General features: G+C 39.3%; 1 protein-coding gene across 3 annotated transcripts in view; it reads left to right on the top strand.

Moving 5' to 3' along the window:
• Window positions 1-21,045, top strand: part of LOC138566062 (uncharacterized) — a 208,994-nt gene extending 187,949 nt beyond the window's left edge. For all 3 annotated transcript variants that reach the window (XM_069643096.1, XM_069643095.1, XM_069643094.1), the window contains one exon: window positions 20,724-21,045. In XM_069643096.1, the coding sequence (XP_069499197.1) occupies window positions 20,724-20,756 (33 nt within the window). In that variant the 3' untranslated portion in view covers window positions 20,757-21,045. The remainder of the gene's footprint in view (window positions 1-20,723) is intronic.
• The last annotated feature ends 1,289 nt before the right edge of the window (window positions 21,046-22,334 follow it).

Genomic DNA, 22,334 nt, shown 5'->3' with positions numbered 1-22,334 from the left:
CTTATTAGCTGTCAAACCAAAAAAGAAAGCCGTCCGTAAACAAAGTAAATGTTCTGTTAAGAACCACCTTTCACAGTGTAAATATATATATTTTTTAAATCGCATACACTCCATGTACTTTATATTTCTCACTAAAGGATATAGAAGCAATAAGATTTGCCAGTAATAGTCTAGATTTGCAAAGCAGTAACGTGTGCTACTAAAAAATAGGATTTATGGTTATAATCCGGCGCCTGTGGTGGGCCGGATTACAAAACAAAATCCCTTTTCAAGATGGCCACCATAGAAAGGGAAGGCGGTTGTTCCATACATGGCCCCTCTTCGCTTTCCATGGCAGCCTGCAAAAAGCAAAAGTACTTGCCATGACGCAGAACCTGTAAATGAACATACAGCGACGTACAACGTAGTACCTTACATTTTGAAATGATACACTGGATTTTAAAAGAAAACGTTAACATTTTAGAATTTGTAAAGTAGTTTTATTTAACAAGAAACTGTCAGAGACTATCGGACTAATCCCATTTTCGATTAAATTGTAACAATGGTTCTAAGGGCGCCATTGAAAATGTTAATGGTGAGGCACATGTTGGTCTTTTGCCATACACAAAGTATGCGTTTTTGTTAAAGCACCCGCTTTGTTTGCACAGTGATTTCCAAAACGGTGCCATGACCTTCGGCTTACACCACCATAAATGATGTTATGTTACGCCTAATGGCCAGTTCAGCATATGGACAAAAGGGGCCTGGGCGATCATTCCACAAAATTGTGATGGACAGGCAGCCGGTCACGAGCAGTTGCATCTGGCGTCCAAAGAACCCGTCACTCGACATCTCGAAACCATGGCATGCACAGTACGGCAAGATGTAGCTGGGCAGAAAACTTAAGAGACAATACGTGTCAATACCCAACCTTTAGCAAAAAATTGCAAAAAAGACACAAAGAATGTGGAAAGAAATGCACAAATCGAAGTGGTCAATCATGACAGTTTAAGGAAATATTAGCGTTTGACCATGGGTAAATATAGTGACAGCCTACAAACGCCGAGAATCTGCATTCGCTGTCAGGTTTAAAAAAATGGCAACTACACAGTAAGATGGTAATTCAGTTATGAAGCCAAAATGAATGGACAAGTAAGAAAAAATTACATCTCGTGATTTTAAACAAGACCAAAAGAACGTGCAAAGTGATACACAAAGCTACGTGGGCAAACATAGCATTTCAAAGAAGAAATATTAACTCTCAACAAGGGTGAGTCTAGTCATAGCCTGCAAACGGGGAGAATCTGCACTCTCTGTTATTGGAGGAAAATTACAACTGCGCAGAAAGATAATACTTCAGTTATATTGTCACAATTAGTGTTTCGGTCATATAAAATTAAAACGTGGTTCGGTGTAGAGTCGTCAAAATTAAACTTACTTGATGTTTACTGCCTCCATTGTTTTTGGCCAAGTCAGACAGAAATGTATTCGCACCAATGAATCTTCGTGAACTGATATTGCATGGGCCTTACAAACGTTTTTAAAACATAACCTTATCAAATGGTATTTTTTCCAAGCTTTCATTCCTTGCATTGCTTCTGAAGTTTCCCTTTCACTCAAGGTCAAAAAACAATTGCCCCTTATGGATTCACTCGGATGCGTGGGCCTACTGAGCTCGCAACCAAAAAGCAAATCAATTGACCTTCACTCAGAAGGCAAATACATTCTCACTTTGCAACAACATATGAGAATCCAATCATGAGAACCGCTACTCCCATACACCTCCAGAACCGCTGTTTCCATCAAACAGTGCAGGTGGCGGCCTCAGATTTCAAAACGTAGGACGCCAGTCTGACGGCAATATTATTCTAAATACATTATAACACAGACGCAGTAATTGGTCACCGTACATTGAGCACCAACATCTACTTTACCGTATGACTTTGGTGACAAGAAAACATCACTTTTTGAGTTTCTGCTGCCACATCCCATCCCAGCCTCATTAAAGCTCACCTTCGGAAACAGTATTTCATAAGTGTAACAAGTGCAATGGTGTCTTGTTTTGTATGTGTTACTGGCGATGTCCGCGTACACCAAAACATGAACAAAAGATGGCAGGGGCAGCGAAGAAATCTGACGCACTTCACACTGTTCCACAACCAATCGGTGAAAGTGCCACATGCCTGCGGACATGATGCTACGGATTAGCCAATCGATTTCTTGTCCACGGAGCGACCAGGGAAGTGTGACCGCGGAGTGGACATAGATATCACTACTTTTTTAGACATCTTTTTTGGTCGTTTTAAAGGAAACTACTGGACGGATTGTCACCAAATTTACAAAAGCATGCTTTCGGGACTAAGCCCCTACCGCAAATTTGGTGAAAATCCGTCCAGAGGTTTGGCCTGTAGGCGTGCGCAAAGTTTTTCCGCCATTAAGTCTATGGGAAAAAAAAGATGTTTTGGGACCCCCCTATAACTTTCCCCCCCGGACCAAACATCACCAAACTTTGCAGGAATATTCAGAGTGGCACATATACTTTTTTTGCAAAGTTTGGTCCAGGGGGAGCGGAGTTATAAGCCACCCAAAAAGTGTTCTTCCTATGGAAACAGCAACTTAACCATAACTACACAGACACTACTGTGTATATATAGTTTTGGTTAAGTTGGTGTTTCCATAGGAGACTCTATGCCCTGGCCACAACCACCGCAGCATATCACACTCATATGCCATGCACCCAAGAGTCTATGCCCTGGCCACAAGCACCGCAGCATATCACACTCATAGTGGCTTATAACTTTGGGTCAAAAACAAATTTATAAGGAACAATGTTATAAGCCAGTATGGGTGTGATATGCTGCGATGGTTGTATTTATCATGTTATACTTACTATTTGGTTTAGTAACGGAAGTCCATGTTTTTCTTGTTCATTTCTGTGATAAAAGAAAATAGCATGTTAGTATTAGTATTTTATAAAGACTTATTACATTGTACAATCACAATTTTTTCTTTTTTTTGTTGACCCTCATATTTAGTAGATGACAAACCAGAGTACTGTGCAATTTGCTCAGTTTCTGTGTTTGTTGCTAAAATCATTGGGTATGTGGGAGAAAAAAAATCCATCTTGGATTAAAAAAAAACCTTTTTCTGTTATTCTACAGTTTATTTATTTGTTTGTTTTCAGTGTTTACTTGTTGTTTCTGGCTAATGCTTTATACATTGGATTGTTCCAGTTTTTGGGAGCAGTAAGATATTAGGTATTGGTTTGGATATTGTAAAATTTTGGAGCAGTTAGATACCAGTAGGCGTATTCTAACTGTTTATTTTTTTTATATAATTTTGTGGTATTGCTTTATCTATTTGGATATTTCTAAATTTTGGGACAGTTAGATACCAATTGGCGTATTCTAGCTGTCTATTTTTTGCTCTACTTGAGAGGTATTAATTTATCTGATTAGTTGTTGTAGCATCTTTGGGCAGTTAGATAGCTTTTGGAATATTGTGACAGTTTATATTTTTTTTACTACAAGTGTACTTAAGGTTTAAGTACAGTTTAGTTAACAAATTTTGGTTTTAAGAACATTGAACAAGCGTTTGTAAGATTTGCTGGTAAAAAGCATACCAACTCTGATACTTTTTAAGATGTTGGCATAAGTGAGATGTGCAGATTGGCACATGTTTTCTGTTAATTCTCTGTATTGGAAATGTTGCCAAAGGTTGACATTTCCAATGCTGCCAACAGTTTTACGGCAGAGTTTGTGTCCTAATGTTTTAAAAATAGGCTCACCTTTTACTGGTGTCAATTGAAGAAGATCTCCGAAAACAATAATGTGTTTTCCTGCAAAGAGCTCTTCATAGTTTGTTTTGAGTACTTCTTGTAATCTGAGGTGAATCAAAGCCAACATTAGGTTGGACACCATGCTCACTTCATCTAATAGTAGCATTTTCATTTGTTTCAATACTCTGCGTAGTTCCTTTGCAGCTTCTGCAGAAAGTTTGTAATAATCTAATTTGTTTTGGTGTTCTACTGGCAGGAGTAGTAATCAGTGTAAAGTGACACCACCTTTGTTGTAGGCAGCTAAACCTGTGGGGGCAGTGACAACAGCTGACAGTTTGTTGTTTGTCAATTGTTGAAGGAACTTACTGATGATTTTGATTAAGAATGTTTTGCCAGAACCAGCTTCACCACTGACATACAATAGTATAGGTTTGTAATTTTGACAGTTGCATTCTTTATTTTCATGTTGTACACCATGTGCAATTTCTTTTGTTACTTCTTGAAAAATGCTATGTTGCTCATTATTTAGCTTTGATTGTAGTATAGTTAAGTCTTCTTTTTCTTCATACTGACACATGGTGTTTTCTACTTCTATCATAGCTATTTCTGCCTCATTTGTTATTATTGGGTCTCTCAGTGGTTCTTGGCTTCCTGTGATAGAAGGTTGACTACTGTCAGGAATGTCCTTATCTAGTTGGGCCTGGAGTTCTTCTTCGTGTTGCTGTTCATTGTGCAACATTGTTTTGTACTGTGCAAAGTTTACATCAGTTATACTGCTTTCATTTGCTTTGAAAGCGTCTTCATATGAGTCATAGTTATCTAGTATTCCTTCTTCTTTTCTCCATGGTTTAAAGAGTTGTAGCAGGGACATGTTAATATACTTCTTTATGTTGAGCAGTCTTTAATGACAATTTGATATGATTAATTAAATTTGGTTTGGTGAGTTTTACTAAGCTGCCTTCACAGTTTGTCACTTTGTATTTACGGTTTTGTTCATCAGGTTTTATATTATTTTTGTATGTGTAGTTTTGGGCTATGTGGTATAGGCTCATGGTTCCCAAAGTGGTACTCCTGTTTGGGTAGTATGTGTCCAATACATTGTTTTTTTAAAATGTCTTGGCTGTTGGGATCTTGTTTGGCTATTGTTTCTATATCTTCGTATGATTTTAGAACTCTTTTTCTAGATTTAGCTGGACCAAGACTTAGCCATACTATATTTGCAGATTTACCATACAATGCAGTACCAGTTAATCGATCAGCTGCTTCATAGGATCCACATTCTCTATGGGACAGCATTTTTATGCCCAAGCTGTATAATTTCTGAGACACTGTTTTATCTGATGACAGGTCATTCCAGAGGTCTTGGAGCTCTGTCTTTTCTGATTGGGTTAAGTATGCTGTGACATATCGTGCAACTGCAGTAGAATTGTCTGCAATGTACTGCACGTCTATGTTTGCATTCCAAAAGTGGGCAATGATTGCATTGTAATCATTGATATATTTTTCTTCTTCTTTTATTTTTATGCAATATGTATTTTTAGGTGACTTACCTTTAACACTATGTCTAACTGAAGACATGAGGTTGTTCACTTGACCTGTATTTGTAACTGGTCTAGGGAAACCAAATCGGCATTTGGTGTAGTATTTCCCTTTGTTTTTGTATTTGCGACGACAATATTTGCCACATTTGTGTCTTTGGAATTGTAAAATGTTTGCATAAAGATCACTATTTGCGGATTCTGATGGAATTTCACAAGTGACATATTTTTCAATAAACTGCAAAACAGTGGCATCAATGTCTTGACCAAATTTAGGAGCATCTTTAATCCATAAAAGCATGTGGACATGTGGTGCTCCTCTGGCTTGGTATTCTTTTCTCCAAAAGAAGTTTTGCACTTCTCCAAGGAGAGGAACAGTTTTGTTACAAATAAAATGTAGCATAGCAATGAAGCGATGGTGAAAATATCTTGAAACATTAACAGGATCCTGTGAACAAAGTACCACGCATATTTGCTTATAGATTTGTAAGATTTGCTTGTAAAACCTCATCTTTTTGTTGAACTTTTTGTAATAATTGTGTAGCTGTCATATTTTGAAAGTGTGATCCTGATTTTAATATGTGTGCAACTCCGTAACATAAAGTTGCTAGTTCACTTTCAAAGAGTAGGTGGAATATATATTCTGATACTGATATTTGAATAGGTCTATCATCGTATCTTCCTCCTTTGCCAGTAGGAAAGAGTAGAGGAAAAGCACGTGCTTCTATACTTTTTTCCCATATGCTGATTGGTGATCCTTTTGTTTGACGCATTTGGTACGTTTCCAGTGCATCTTCTATGGTGTCATTAGAGTGCAATGGATGAATTGTATAATGGTCTAAAGTGTTTGATATTGTTGCAGGATCTAGGAGCTCAAATTGACCAGCTTCTTGTGTCTCTTGAATTATTTCAGTTGTATCTTTCAAGTTTTCCTCAATATTAATTTCTTTGTAATATTCATTATTCTCTTTAAGATATTGCAGGGCTTCTCTAACTTTATGTAAATCTACCAGTTGTTGCCAATTTTTTTTGTCTTTTGTAGGTACTCCATTTACCAAGATAATTAAAGATTGCTGCATTGGACGTTGCACTCCTAGAGTGTGCACATTTTCTTTTAGATCTAATGGTAAATACACTACTTTTCCACGAATACCTTTTACTAATTCAGAGGGAGGTAATTTTGCAGTTTTTGGTTGAAGGCGTATTATTGCTTGAAATGGGTGCATTGTTTGAATTATGATGCTCTCATATAAATTAAGTTGTTGAAGGGGTTTTGTTAGTGGATATAATTCCAAGTTATTTGTGATAACACGTGAAGGAGTTTGGTTGTTGTCAAGTTTTGTAGTGCAGTAACTGCAAAGTATTATGGGGTCAGTTAATTCATATTTGTTTTCTGCTATAAGATAGAGAGCTAATTCAAACCATTTAGAATCTTCATTGTCTTCTATTTTGTATGATAGGTCTACAGTTTTTGTGTTACTTTTATAAAAGGTTCTGCGGCAACATACACACACGTGGTTTGGTACTTCAGCTGAAGTACTTTCAAATTTTAGTATTTCTTTTTTGTATGTGTGTAGTGAAAGGTTGCCATGTGCAGATTTGTTTCGAAGTTGGTTTACAGCTAATTCATCTTGTAAGTGAGTTTCACTTCCAAAATATTTTGTCTGGATATAGTCGATTTCTTCTAGTATGTCTTTTGCTGTACCATGTAGAAGAATGTTATTTAAATTGGCTAGTGCTAAAGCAGGACTTTTAGCATAGTACAGTTTATAAACTAGATTTCTTGCACTTGCATGATGTGTTGATATCCTTTTGATATCATGGAAGGGTGTTTTGCAAGTAGGTCCTGTAATGCAGGCCAATGAATTTCCTTGTAGTCCTGTGTACTTGCGTACTGGACAAGCATCCATATTTTGCAGTAGTTTAATTTTTATTTTGTCTTTGCTTTTCACATATTGATTGAGGAATTGGTGTAAAGACTTGAACATTTTTTTGGGAATGTTACACATTGACGTTCATGGCCATTTGTACACTAGATGTTCTGATTCAGTTGAATGGAGGGGTAAATCTATGTTTTCAGGGCATATTTTTGGAAGGAGTACTTCTTGTTCCATTTCATAACCTCGACCACTGCTATGTATGGCAATTGTATTTGTTTGCTTTTGTTTGTTGGCTTCTTCATTAAACTATGGTTATGTACTTGTAGTGTGACTCCATTCACCTCCACAGATATTTAAGAAGTTATTTCTGTTGACATTTCTTTATTAAGAAGTCTTTTTTGTAATTTAGTTATTAGTTTTGTTAGTGGTTTCATTCTGTTTAACACTAAAATAAATAACTTTCTTTTGAGAAGAAGTGCACTGTCTATCAACGCTTCTAAGATTACTTTCCTACGATAGGTTTGAAGTGTTGAACCTGGTTTCTCTCCTGTTTTTATAAGATTTTGAAGGACTTTGTGACAGAAAATTTTAGCTAAAATACTTTTCTTGGTATGCTTACTTTGTACTATATCAAGATTTATAGAAGAAGTTTTATTTGTAGTGATAGTTGATTTTCTGTTAATTGTTTTTTGGGTTGTTTTACTTTTTGATAGAAGAGGCAAAGTTTTTGTACTAGAAACGTCTTCTGTTTCACTACATGACTGTATTAGCTGTTGTGTTTCAACTTTTTTTTACAAATTCTGCTGTAGATGGATGTTTATGTTGGAGACTTTTCTTTTCATTTGCTCTACTTCTGCGTTCCATTCTACGGAGTTGCTTTTTGGTAGGCATGCTTTAGGGTCTGTTGAAAAAAATACAGAAGGTATGGGTTGGGGTGTTCTGCAATGCATGTGTGTTGTGTGCATGAGTGTTTGAGTGAGATGATAAAGATGTATGTAATGGTGTGTGATTGTGCATTGGGAAGTACAACTACTAGGGATGGGTATTCTTGAATTAATGCGTTAATAAACTGGGGTTCAGATGACAGAAAAAAGTAAGCCAGTGGTGTGGAGAAGTATATATAGTATATCTAAAGCTATACAATTAAAACAGTTGTTTCTTCTACAACATCTAAATTCTAGTGGCTGAGTTGGGTAATTTGTGTGGCGAAAAATAGGAATTTGTGGGCCATTCTGCCAGTAAATCACTGTTTAAGACGGGAGGATTTTTGGTTTGAATGGTGCAGAATCTCTATTTTTAGGCACATAAGTAGCATGAATTAACATTAGAGTGTGTTTGAGTAATAATTCAAATATTATGGTAACAATCTACTTACTTTTTTTCTAAAATGAGCAGTTTGCTTCTTAGTTGTTCTTTGTAATTCAAATTCGGCTGCTTATTTTCAGGAGAATGGTCTTCACTGCAATTGTAAAAGAAAGAAATTAGTAATTCGATTTGTATATAGCACTGTTTTTAATTTAGACATACATTTTTTAAATTGAAATACTCAGCGCCTTCCTCAAAACCATTAAAACTATCTTATGACTAACTGTAGGAAAGAAAATATCTTTACTGTGGCTTGTCAAAATCATAATGTACCACTGTATACCACTATTCCTGTAACTAAGCTTTTCCACGTAATAGTGAGTCCATGTGATAGCCTGCTTTTCCACGTAAGAGGGAGTTAATGTCATAGCCTGCTTGTCCTATATAAATGTAAGTAATTATATAAACTAAAAAAATTAAAACCAAGTATGTGTTTGTACAAATATTATTCTTTGAGATTTGATGATAGAGTGTGCATGTCATTTTGTTTCATCATATGTAGTCTATATATTTTATTTCAAAAATGTTAGTTTAACATTATTTGCGTGTGTGTGTGTACGAAGAAATTAAACAGTATAAAGGTTTGTAAGTCACAGTTCATTTTAGGAGAATGAAAAAATGATCGTAGATTCATTTTACAGATTATACAAGGTAAAAGTCGGTTAGAAAATGTGTTCATGTACTGTATAGAAAATATGCATACCTGTAGTTTGTGTTCATGCATATGGATATGGACGAAGCTGCAAGTAGAAATCTTGGAGACTTGTCTAGTATTTCTCGTAGATCGTGCTTGCCAATGGTATGAGACTTGTAGTCCGAGAGATTCACTGTACATTTGCAATGCTGATCTATGATGATGCAGTTACATGTAGAGGTCTTGGATTTGATTGGTGGATGGTCATGTGATTTCTTAGCTACATCCAATGAGGGAATGGCACAGAGAGTGAAGTGGAAATGGTAGAAGGGCTGTCCATGTTACGATATGTTCGCGAACATGGCGGTAGTTCTAGGACACTGCGTATTACATCCGGGGAATTTGGGGTGGGGAGGCATGCAAATGAGATTGAATGTAGCAAGGGATTGGTCAGTAAAGTTTAGTGGGTGTGTTGTGCTAGGAGAGGTTTTCTCAGATATTCTTTTTGCTGAGAGAAGAACAGATAGCTATGGCTGAGTGTTTTAAAAAACAGATTGTGTGGATTTTGGGAGACTTGTGGATACATTGGTTGAAGGTGCATGCAGAAAGCTGTGGAGTATCTATAGATCTTGGATTCCCACATGTGGAAGTGCACTGGCATGGAGTCCGTGGAATTAAGTGGCTGGACTTGCTACCTCTCTGTGCAACTTTGAAGATAGAGGAACATCCAGACATAATTGTAATTCATTGTGGAGGGAACAGTTTAGGACATGTGTCTGGAATTTCTTTGCAATTTGCAATGAAAGAAGGACTTCAGAAGATCATGGACATGTTTCCGAACTCCATAGTAATTTTTTCACGGATTGCACAGAGACAAATGTGGCTTCGTTCTTTCTCATGTGGTCCACAAATGGAGAAAGCAAGGCGTAATGTCAATAAGGCTGTTTGTACCTTCCTAAGAGATTTTGGCATGTCCTCTTTTCACAATGAAAATATTATGTTTCGTAGTACATACATTTTTCGCAGAGATGGTGTCCATTTTACCTATGCTGGCAATCAGATTTTTCTGAGAAATGTACAAAATGCATTGCAACCTTTTTTAGAAATGCAGCATGCATTTCGAAGTAGGTGTTAAGTATTTATAATTTTTGACATACAAACACCTCCCAAAGGCTCTTTTCAGAGCCACCACTTCCTCCCAGAGAAAAATGCAATGGTTACAATAGGATAGCATCCCAATTTTTTTTTATGTTCGCAAACTGTCCGTGGACTTTCAAGAAATAGAAAGGGCCCTGCGTTATTTATCTTTACTTCTGTTTTTTAACTGTGAAAGGCGACTCTGAAAAGAGCCTTATTTTTTTTTTGATATTTGTTATTTTGTATTTTTTTTGTTTTTTACACACGACACACTAGGAGAGGAGGGGAACGGAGGGTAAAGTGGGGACACCAACCACAGGGATAAGAAAGGGCGAACTGAGAGAGGAAGATGTAGAGTGGGTTTTATTTGGGTAGTGTGCAGGTCTTCTCGTGCTCTGAGACGATAGTCTCAAAAGCACTGCGAAGTCGCTCCCCCCTGCAGTGTACTGTGTCACAGTACATACATACAACTGTGACCCTCGAAAGGTAAGGGTCATCAGAATTCTGTATGGCCTGTGAGGCAGCTTGAAGAAGACACTGTCCCAGAGAAGTGTTCCTTGTGGTGACAGAATCAGAAACGGCGGATGAAGTAGAGGCAATCAACCTACTACGCTCTTCGCAAGGTACAACCTTGCAAATGGCCCCAGTGTGGAATGAGTTCAGGTGTCGCTTCGTGGTCGTAGTCCCAAAGCTATACGAACCATGCCTCCCGCGACTGAGCACCATTTTGCACTCATTGCAGGTGACACGGTTCGCACAAGCCTTAGGACCATTCCCATGAACGGTAAACAACCGCCACACCCAAGAATCACGCCGAGGGCGAGTAGTATGGTTTTCCTCTACCTCATTCTCGTCATCTTCTTCTTCCTCCTCTGTATCCTCACTCCTGTTCCCCTCTTCAGGCCCTTGGGAAGGTGGTGGTGGTGGAGGGGGTGGGGGTGGTGCTGAGGCAGATACAGCACCAGGTGGCAGCAGTGGAGCCACAGAAGTCATCAGGTTGAAGATGGAAATCTGCAGGTTGCAGCAAAAATCTCTGTGCTCTGTAGAATAGCCAGAAACACAATGAGAATGAGCTCTAGGGTGTGGTCTTTTATAGGGGTGCTTGTGCGCGGTTCGCGGACATGCGCGCCGTCCGCAAGACAGCTCGAACACCAAAAAAGGTTCAAAAAGTCACAAAAACTAGGTGGAAACTTAGGATTAGTATGTGGGATTTGTGGTATGTTGAGTTTTTAATGAGAAATATTGAGGATAACTTGCAAATGTACTTTTAAAGTGTTTGGGGACACGAACAGTGTCCGCATTCAGAACACGCGATCAGCGTGGGCGCGGTCACATGATTGTTTCACGAGAATGTTCGCTAAAGTAGCAGCCGTCCGCAGGACACCCAATGTACGGACATTGTTTTGCACATCCGTGTTGATGTTCTACGGACAGTGTTCGGGTCCTGAACTAATTAAAAGTGCATCACACGTAAAACGAACAGTTACGGACAGCCATTTGTTCTTAGCACAGTTTAATTTACTTGTGCACAATACGGACCGACATAGCGTCTCAAGCACACCTCCATTTTCGTTTATTTACGAACAATTCAGGACACCACAAGTGTTCTTAGAACAGTTTCAACTTGCTAGCTAACACTACGAACAGGCATAGTGTTCTTAAGGACACCTCCATTTTCGTTTATTTACGAACATTTCAGGACACTACGAGTGTTCTTAGAACATTTTCAACTTGCATGAGAACATTACGGACAGATATAGTGTCCTCAGGACACTTACATTTTCGTTTATTTATGAACATTTCTGAACAACCGCGTTGTCCGTGGACACCTAAATTGGTTTTACCACAAAGAACTGAAAGTAATTACAACACAATATAAAAAAGTAACTTTATTTAACATATATAAACAATTTATGACTGAGAAGGTGGGGCAGAAACGGAAACAAAAACATGAGAATTAGGGTTTTCAATATAAGTGGGATCAGGTGAAGAAGGGATGGAAATCTCATCAAAACGTTGTGGTCCATGGAGAGAGTTTGGGGTTAAATGAATGGGAAATGGTGAGGGGGGACAAGTACAGGTGGGACAATGGTATGTTGTTGGTGGTTTTAGGTGATCTTCCACAAAGTTCTTTAAATCCGTAAAATTTGCCATAAGTTGGTCCATTTTGTGGGTAATGTGTTCGAGAGGGTTATCCACCGCTTCTTTTTCTTTGGAAGTTGCAATTTTTGTAGGGTCTGTAAAAAAAAATGTATATGTTGAATGTATACAAAATAATATGTATTAATTGGTTTATATAGGAAAGTGTGTACCATTAGCTGGACTATCTTCTAACATTTCGTCTCGTGGGAAATGGTCCTCTAGACACTCCACAGTACTACACATTTCTGTGAGAAAACAAAGAAGTAATATGTTTTTTTTTCTAATATAGAAAGTTTATAAATATATGAGTAAAATGAAGTGCACTTACTATTTCTGGTAAGATATGTAATCAGTAGTCTATACGTCTGGTCTTGCTGTTAGTTGTGGAGTGTCTGTGAGGTAATTATGTTGGAAGCTACTTTATCTTGTTTTGGTATATTCCATTTTAGAACATATTGTATTTAAATGAATGGTTAGTGTGTTACATATATGGGTTACATTTCTTAAGTATTACTAGATATACTTTGTATGTGTGCTGCTTTGTGAATTTGTTAAATGTTCCTATGTTATGATATAACAATTACACATATGTGTTATGGTTAAGTTGCGCTACTAAAAACCTATGAAATTCAGTAAAAAAAACTTTGTTAAAGGGACGTTATGGTTAAGTTGAGCTACTAAAAACCTATGAAATTCAGTGAAAAAACGTTAAAAGGGACGTTATGGTTAAGTTGCGCTACTAAAAACCTATGAAATTCAGTGAAAAAACGTTGTTAAAAGGGACGTTATGGTTAAGTTGACCTACTAAAAACCTATCAAATTCTGTAAAAAAACTTTGTTAAAGGGACGTTATGGTTCAAAGTAAAACCGAAAAAACCCTGAAATTCGGCAGTTATGGTAAGATAAGCAACCATAACTCGCGCCACCGTGCACTGCTAACACTAACACCCAGGACATCAAAGATGACATCACAAATGTCATTGATGACATCAGTGATGATATCACCTGGCTGGCTCTCCCTTTTTTTCCTTTACTGACATATCTAAGCCACATAGTTTTCTTCAGTAACAGTCAGGAAGTAAAAATTGAAAAGGTACTATATTTGTAGACTTAGAGTCAAGTCATATCATATGAAACATATATATAGCGGAAGACACAGGCTTAAAAGAGAGCAATCCTTTCTGTGCATGAAGATAATCATTAGAGTTATCAGCACTTTCTCATAGTTTTATTTTTATTACTATACCTTCCCTGTATATGCTCATATTTGTATACATTGTACTCGCACTCCTTTCCTAAGGGTTCACTGATATCATTTGATACACATACATACAGAAAGTAGCACCTTTGAAACAGAAGCATTTCTCTGCATAAAGATAATCAGTTAGGTTATGAAGTTTTCTGCTACTACTTGTGCTTTTTTGCTTACTTCTCTGTCCCTGTATATAATCATATTTGTATTTGTTGTTGTCTCTTTGTGTTTTGTCTGTATTAAGTGTAATTATGTATTAAGTGGGTCTTATTAGCTACTTATTACATGTTAGATTATGAATATTGCACCTTCATCATGTATACTGCACACACTGCCTAAGTTTCTGCATGAGTTGCTTAGTATACTGGATAGAACTTCATAATAGAATGCTATTTGTATCAATGCATTGCTTAATGCACTAATTAGCTCATGATATTTATTCAAATGATTCTTCACACTTTTTGGTCAACATTATAAGAATCCCTCCTGCAGAGTTTTCATGAAAAATAAATGCACATGTGATGTCATCAGTGATGTCATCAATGACATTTGTGATGTCATCTTTGATGTCCTGGGTGTTAATGTTAGCAGTGCACGGTGGCGCGAGTTATGGTAGCTTATCTTACCATAACTGCCGAATTTCAGGGTTTTTTCGGTTTTACTTTGAACCATAACGTCCCTTTAACAAAGTTTTTTTACTGAATTTGATAGGTTTTTAGTAGCACAACTTAAACATAACGTCCCTTTTAACAAAGTTTTTTCACTGAATTTCATAGGTTTTTAGTAGCGCAACTTAACCATAACGTCCCTTTTAAAAAAGTTTTTTCACTAAATTTCATAGGTTTTTAGTAGCGCAACTTAACCATAACGTCCCTTTAACAAAGTTTTTTTACTGAATATATATATTTATTTTTATTTTTTTATATATATATATTTATATTTATATATACATATATGATCAATTCCTGTCCTCGTATAAAGATTTTCTGGACCGAATTGCTCAGTTGGATAAAGGATATGGGGATCCCCATACCTAATGAACCCCTTACGGTGCCTCTGGGTATACCCCCTGAGGGCTATGAGTCCTACGGATTTCTGAGAATGTGGAAAGCTCTGCTCCGAGCGAGTAGGATAACAGTGGCACAGAACTGGGAAACACCCTCGCTCCCAGAGAAAGAGGACTGGCTTAGGAAGGCGTGGGAGGTTTACTTGATGGAGAAACTCACCTACATGGCCCATGATGAAATTACATAATTTACGGAGGAATGGGGACAGTTTACAGACGAATATGGCTCGGGAGATAGAACAGAACCAATATTTCTGGGCGTAGTAGGGAAGGAGGAGAGTGGTTAACCCATAGGGTGGGTTGAGAGGTCAGAATCGCTTAACATGCGACAACTGCCATGGGATATGAACGGGGGTTGAAGAAATAGGTCTCTTCCCTCGATTTGGGCACAGTGTTGGCCTTTTGGGACACGGGGCAGTGGGGTGTTGGTTAAAGTGGATTTGGCATTGATAGAGGGCCAGGCCAAGGTACTACAGGATTGTCACTTTTTTTTCTATAACCAAGTGAGGAGATATGATCTGTATACCATGTGAATTATGTCAGTTTGGAGTTTGTTTTGTTTGTTTGTGCTATAAAATGACAATATAAATTAAGCTACAAAAACAGGGTGACACCAGCCCCTGGCTTGGGAGTGCTTAAGCCTCCCACTTTGAGGAAGTTGCAGGCAGGAGGTAGCACTCTGCCTTGATGTCCGAGTGCTCAGCCCTGGTCTCCATTTGGAAAGGGGTGCTACCAAGTGCTTGTTATAGTTATGACCTGGGAGAGCAGACTATTTACATTTAAACATTCATTGATGTGGCAGCAGCAGCAAGCATACAGTGGCAGAGGACAAAAGCCACCCCAGGCAATAACAGTATACCCTATGATGACGAGCTGTCAAAACTGTCATGCAGTCACCCCTATCCCCTCAAAAGATAATTTGAGGCTGGCTCCACCACCGTGCCAGCTCAGGGATGTTTTTCAAATGCTTCCCCATGCTGGGGTGGCAGCGGCACCCTATGTAAAAGTAAAAAGGTCCCGGCACCAACATAGAAAGCTTTTCTGGCCAGAGGACCAGGGTAGATCCAGCAAACTCCGAAATATGTCCCTTAGCCCAGCTTTAGAAGACTTAGCAGAAGACTGAAAGCAGGCACAGCCAGCGTCAAATCCTGTTTGGAATATGTCCAAATTGGCGCATATGTCTTGAAATTAACGGACAATTGTTTGTTTGGGTGAATATTGTGACCAATGAAAACAGCAGAGTACAATTTCCATTCCTCAAAAGGGTTTCTTGCTGAATCACTGACACAGCCATATTTTAAATTTCAAATTGTAGGCATTCTTATGTTCCCAAAATCCCAGTATTTGCCTATGAAGCTGCTTGCCTCGCACCTAAGTACTGCGACGAGGAAGAGGGATGTGGAAGTAATGTTGGGTCGAGGAGCTGATTTTGGGTGGAGGAGGAGAAGAATGGGAGGTGGGGGGATGTGTGCAGATGGAGGGGTGTGCGCTAAAATATAATTGGCATCCATGATAAAGCAGGCATGATAAGTTTCATTAGTGGTTAGACTGGCATTTTGGTTCAGCTAATCTAGTCTGGCCATTTCTTACTGTGTCATGGCATATTTTTCTGGGCATCTATAAGGAAGTAAGTTCGACTGGTATTTAGGTGCAGACAGTCTAGCCTTTCCTTACTGTGGCATCATATATTTTTCTGGGCATCTATGATAAAGAAAGCATGATAAATGTTATTACTTGGTTGGATTGGCATTTTGGTGCAGCCAGTCTAAATGTATTTTTTTTACAGTCCGTCATCTAGGATACAGCAAACATGATAAGTGTTATTACGTGTCTGGCCTACATTGGACAGCCAGTTTTGGCATGTTTTCTCATTGTGGCATTGCATTTTTAATAGCAAAGTGGTAAGATAGCTCAGCAGGTTGAGCGTTCTCTGCTGTGATCTATATGTGATCTGCAGGTCGCAGGTTTGAATCCCGGCAAGACCAACTCAGCCTTTCATTCTTCCCAGGTTGATAAATGAGTACCAGCTTCGGTTGGGATGATAATTGTATTTAAATATGTGCTATTGACAGCGCTTTGGTGAAAGTGCTACATGAATAACAAATCATTCATTAAAGCATTACTGCTCCTGTGCACTGTTGGGGACTTGCATCTATTTGATTTTTGGATACTGTATTACCACAGCAACTTGCAATACAGTGGCTCTACTTATCATATAATAATATAATACCTGACATGCAGCTATAATTCGCATAATATCGAAGTAATGGGTCACATAATGCTTACATGGCATATCTATGGCAGTGCTTCACCCTTGGTTTATTCTATTGTGTCTACCCCTGTCATATCATAACCCCATTCATGACATATGAAGGCAGCACTCTTGTTAAAATGATGTTGTATCTAAAATATTCTTGTCTTCTTCAGTACCTAGTTGGTATTTAAAAAAATGTTTATGCCCGCAAGCAACTTGCAGTGATGTCACTAGGGTAAAGAGGAACTGATGCCATTCGGGTGAAAGGTCATGTGACACCACTTCCTGTGATGTCATGAGGTGTATAATATCACTTCAGCTATCCCTAGCATTTTGGTGAAAGAGTGTCCATGCCCCCTACCATCACGGAGGAGGGGGAGCACAGAGTAATTGTTTTTACCACCGGTGCCCTGTGTAAGTGAAAAGCTCCCTAGTCCTGCACGGGAGCATGGAGTTTTTCACACAAACAGGGTGCAGCCACCATGCCAGCTCGAGAGAATCCTTTCAAAGGCTCTCCCATGCTGGCATGGCAGCAACGTCCTATTCCAATGAAAAAAGCTCCCAGCTTCTGTGCTGGAGCACCCGGTTCTTGAAAGGCTCCCCCATGCTGGCATGACAGCGGCGCCAAACGTAAGTGAACAGCTCCTCCCACAAGGGAAGGAGTTTTTCATTTATGTAGGGCACCAGTGCAGCACCAGCATGGGGGAGTCTTTCAGGGACGTCATTTAGGGGTCGCCAGAGGTTGCAACTGTGACCTCTGAGGTCTCCCTTGCGACCTCTGTGGTCTCCCTTGCGACCTCTAAAAAATGCAAGCTCCTGGGCTGTGGCCAGCACCATGTGGCTCTTTACTTCTGGAGTGGCTGGCTTTCTTGTTCAGGCCCCTTAAAAAAGAAAAAAAAATAAGAACAGGAGTGCACAAGTCTAACATTTCAGCACTGACCCTAAATAAGAAAGAATAGGAATACCAAATAATATGTCTTTCTGGAATTCTATACAATAATTGCTACACTCATTAAAGGTTTATTTCAGGCACACTTCAGGGGGGAGTCACTGATTTAGTCTGTTCTTAAACGCCTCAACTCAGCCTTTCATCCTTCTGCAGTCGATAAATGAGTACCAATACAGGTTGAGTGATATTGGGTGTATATTTTTTCTATATAAAGCGCTTAAGCGTAAATGCTATTTAATAACACATCATTATCATTTGGTCATGGACGTCTGCTTGCATTCACAGTAATTTGGTAATATGGGCCTATACACACTGATCTTGACAATACATATGGTGATCCATTCTTGTATGAAATGTACATTACATTATAGTGATAGCGTAACCATATTTTTCGTAGTGTACAATGCTATGTGATGCCACTTCCTGTTTTATCAAGGGTGAAAGGTCGTGTTCCATCGCTTCCCGCGATATCACTCTGGGGTGGGGTCCAACGACATCACTTCCTGTGATGTCATGAGGGGGTCAAGGGTCGTGTGATGTCACTTACGCTACCCCAGGCAGTTTGGTGAAATGACGTCCCTGGAGTCTTTATTTTTCAAAGGGCGCCACAGCAGAAGCCACGCCAGCACAGGGGAGCTTTTTAAAGGCTCCTCCATGCTGGCGTGGCAGTGTCTATAGTGCCCTTTGTAAATTATATCAGTTTGGTGCCTTGGGCGAATACAGAGGGCCTCCATCCTTAAAACAGGCCTGCCTCACGAACTTCACAAATGAATCTGCCAACTAATTCTATGATGATTTCCGACACGTTAAAAAAGACCTTCTTTCTAATCTGATAAAAAAAAAAAAATTCACGAGCACTTCATCAACAACAGGACAACATTATGTTGATGATTTGTAACACACACTGCTTTTTTTGTAATGTTAAAAGATTATAATCTATTTTTATACAAAAGGCTACATTCGCTAACTGACTGAAAGTCCTTTCAAATCCTTGAAGTTCACTCTTAGGTTAGAATGAATTCCTTTTCCAAGCCGAAGAAACAATCTAGCCTTTGCTCAAAAGATTGGTCTCCACTTCTCTCAGTTGGCTTTGGGGCACTTGTTGATATTAAACACAAAGTTTGCCCCAGAGTTCACCCTGTGCCAGAGCTCCGGTTGCCAACCTGTGGGCCCCTCTACTGTCTTTGCCACTGATCCCTGTCCAGGGTCTCTACATCCTTGGTATCTACTATGCCCGCCCCTTCAGGATCTTACAAACATAATAGTCACTGCAGTTAAAATCATTTGAGAAAGAAGTTGGTGTGGATTTCTGGGTGCTGTAACCCCAAACTCCAGCTCTCTGATTGGGGTGAGTCCTCTGAGGTATTTACATGTTCAGCTAGGGATAGGTTTCCTTCATTGGAGTCACTTTCTACTTTTGTTTAAAGTCCTTTTTTGTAGATTTCGAACTTCTGAGATATCATTGTTGCTAACCTGTAAAAAGTGTAGTAGCATTTTCATTTATCACCCAGTTCCTAATTCTAGCAGATTAAAAATCAAAAACCGAAATCCCTGTACACTCACCAGCCACCGCAGCCAGGTCCTGAATCGCACCCCTTTTTAGACCTTAGCAGATGGCGCTTGATTGTTCTTGGCTGACCAATGAAATGAGCAGGTATACCCTGGGGTGCCTTTGAAAGAACTTGCTAGTCTTCTTTTTATTTCCATGCAGTGCTGGGTTTGGGTCTATGGTTGTCTTGGAACAGCACCATACCTTGACGCACCGGACGGCCAGTATTTCTTTGCGAAAACATTATTGTGACACCACTATTATGCGAAGATATGATCTGCACCATAGACGGTGACGTGACCGGATATAAAACAAGCGCTTTGGTTTAAGGCGCTATGTAAATAACACATCATTATGATTATAGTCTGAAATCCTTATTGTGCTAATTATCCAACACCTTAAAGGTGACCTATTTACAGGTATGCATAGATTTGTATGAAGAATTATTTTGTCTGAACTGAGTCAGGGACATTCCTTCCCATAATGCAAGAATCTTGTTCGGTGTGTCTAACTTGTGAAAACCTCCACGCAGGTAAAGAAAAGCCCTCAGAAGAATGCTAAAAATAATGGCAGAATAATAGTTCCATTGGATCGATGTGTGGGTGAGACATCTTGCACAGGTGCACGATCAAATAAGCACACTGTAGCACAAGGACAAATACTACTGTAGTGCAAAAACGCATGATTATAATACATGTTGCACCAGGGCAATGTTTGCGTTAGTGCTAATAGTCCCGATTTTAGGCTTGGGGTAAACATTTCCCTGGTGCAAAAAAGCATGAAAAGAACACGCATTTACACTAGGCAAACTGTGCGCTAGTGCAAATACAAGCACAATTGCACTTGCACCAATACAAAGTTTCTGTAAAGTGGCTGCTTGCATCCTTCTCTACCTGGCCCATAACTGAGTTTTTCCATGTAGTCCCTTTGTTTGGGCTAAACAACGCTCTGTCTTCACTTTCATTTGTAGTTCTCCTCCCCCAATTCCCCTCACAGACACCGAGTGCAAATGTAAGTGAATGACATCCAAACGTCCTCACTTTCCGTCCCCTTCGGCCCCTCTTCATCTTCACGGAGCGCTAGGGCTGGGAGTAGTGAAAACAAGTAATCCGAGGACTGTACACAAACAGTCAGAATTGCTGTATGTATTGCCTAACAGATGCAGACATTGGGCTGTAACTCTCCTTTCTCCATACACAGGAGGCCAACCCCAGCTCACCGCGAAGAGGGTGAATGGAGTCGGAAGAGTGCCGTGTCCAGGCGAAGGAAAGCCACCCAGGTCTACTTCGGCCCTGTCCCCATCAGCCAGTTTGGAGTAGTGTCTGAAGAACAACAACGGCCACAGCTTAAGGATAACCAAGTCCAATTAATATTCCTAAATTAAGCTTCAATTGCACATTGGATAGTTGTAGCTTTGTCTGTAGGACTTATAAGTGAAGGTCTATGATTGTATGCCTTAACGATACCATTTTTATTTAAAAAAAAACGGAATAATGTCTGAATAAAGAAATGAATACAAAAATTGAAAGTAGTGACTTTTTTCAGGTATTCATTTAACACAACTCACACAAACAGAACTTCTTTCTAGAGCAGGTTGATGCATCTTTCTTTGTACTCTGTCTAAAGATTGATTGTGCGCAAGGCACCTAATGGCCGCCTCTTGCCTGCCATGTGCAATGATGATCATGGTGGTGTATTAGTCTTCAGTGAGATGTCTGGGGAGGTAAATGGAACAAAAATTGAAAAGGATTTGAGAATGAGCACTATTCCGCTGCAAATAAACAATATTTAAAAAGAAAAGAACTAACTGAAATAATGAATTGACTATTTTCTGTGAGGTTAAAGGTTTATTTATTTGCACTTGTCCTTAAGTCTGTCTGCAATAACTCCATTGGGACCACATGAATGTTGTCCCAATGGAGCTGGACTAATTGTTGATTGAGGACAGATGTTCCCAAGCTCTGTGATTTCACGTTTTAAGGCCCACGGCGTAGAACCTTTTTGCAGAACTTGCACTGCACTTTTTCCATCTCACTTTGGCATGTAAATCTTAGACAGTGTATGGAGGGATGGTGCTGCAACTCAGATGACCTTGCTGCTACTGCTGTGGTGTGGCATGGTGGGCAATGTCTGAATGCCGAGGTTGCCCTGGTGGTTGTTGCTGCAGAGGTTGACACAAGGGCAGCCGTTGGACACCATACAGAGTAAAACTCATGTGATTTTATTTTGTGTTGCTCAAGGTCGTTGCAAAATGTTTGTACAGCCACCCTGCACCCCTCCTCTCTTTCACTGCCTGTTCTATCTGTACTCTTTACCCCCACCCACTCTATCCACCCCTATCCTCTTTATGTCCTTTTACTTACCCTACCACATGTTTTGTTCACCCATGTGGGGTTTATTGACAGCCCCTGGATCAAATGAACTGAAAGGCCGGTTAGGCCCAACATGTGCAGTAATACCCTCTTGTAATGAGAAGGCACACTAGCAGACTGGAAAGCCGGCATGGAAAAAAACAATTGCAACGCTGCTAATGTGCCTGGTGAATTCGATGTATGTACTTCTTCAGTTGTAACAAGGAATATGCAAAAAACGAAACTAGCCTGCAGAAGGGAATTGTAAAGGCACTTTCTGAGCTGACAGACAAAGGCCGCATTTCATTTTCAGGTGCCACATTAAAAAGGCTGTTTCAAATTAAAGAGGAATCCAGGTACTGATTGGACTTTGCATGTGATTGATCAATCCAAGAAAAATTAAAGGCTGATTCTACATGGAAAGCATAGCATTTGCAACCACAAAATCACCTTCAGAAAT

Source organism: Ambystoma mexicanum, chromosome 2p (assembly GCF_040938575.1).
Source record: "Ambystoma mexicanum isolate Mex_15411 chromosome 2p, UKY_AmexF1_1, whole genome shotgun sequence".
NCBI lineage: Eukaryota > Metazoa > Chordata > Amphibia > Caudata > Ambystomatidae > Ambystoma > Ambystoma mexicanum.
This window is presented reverse-complemented; position numbering and strand designations above follow the sequence as displayed.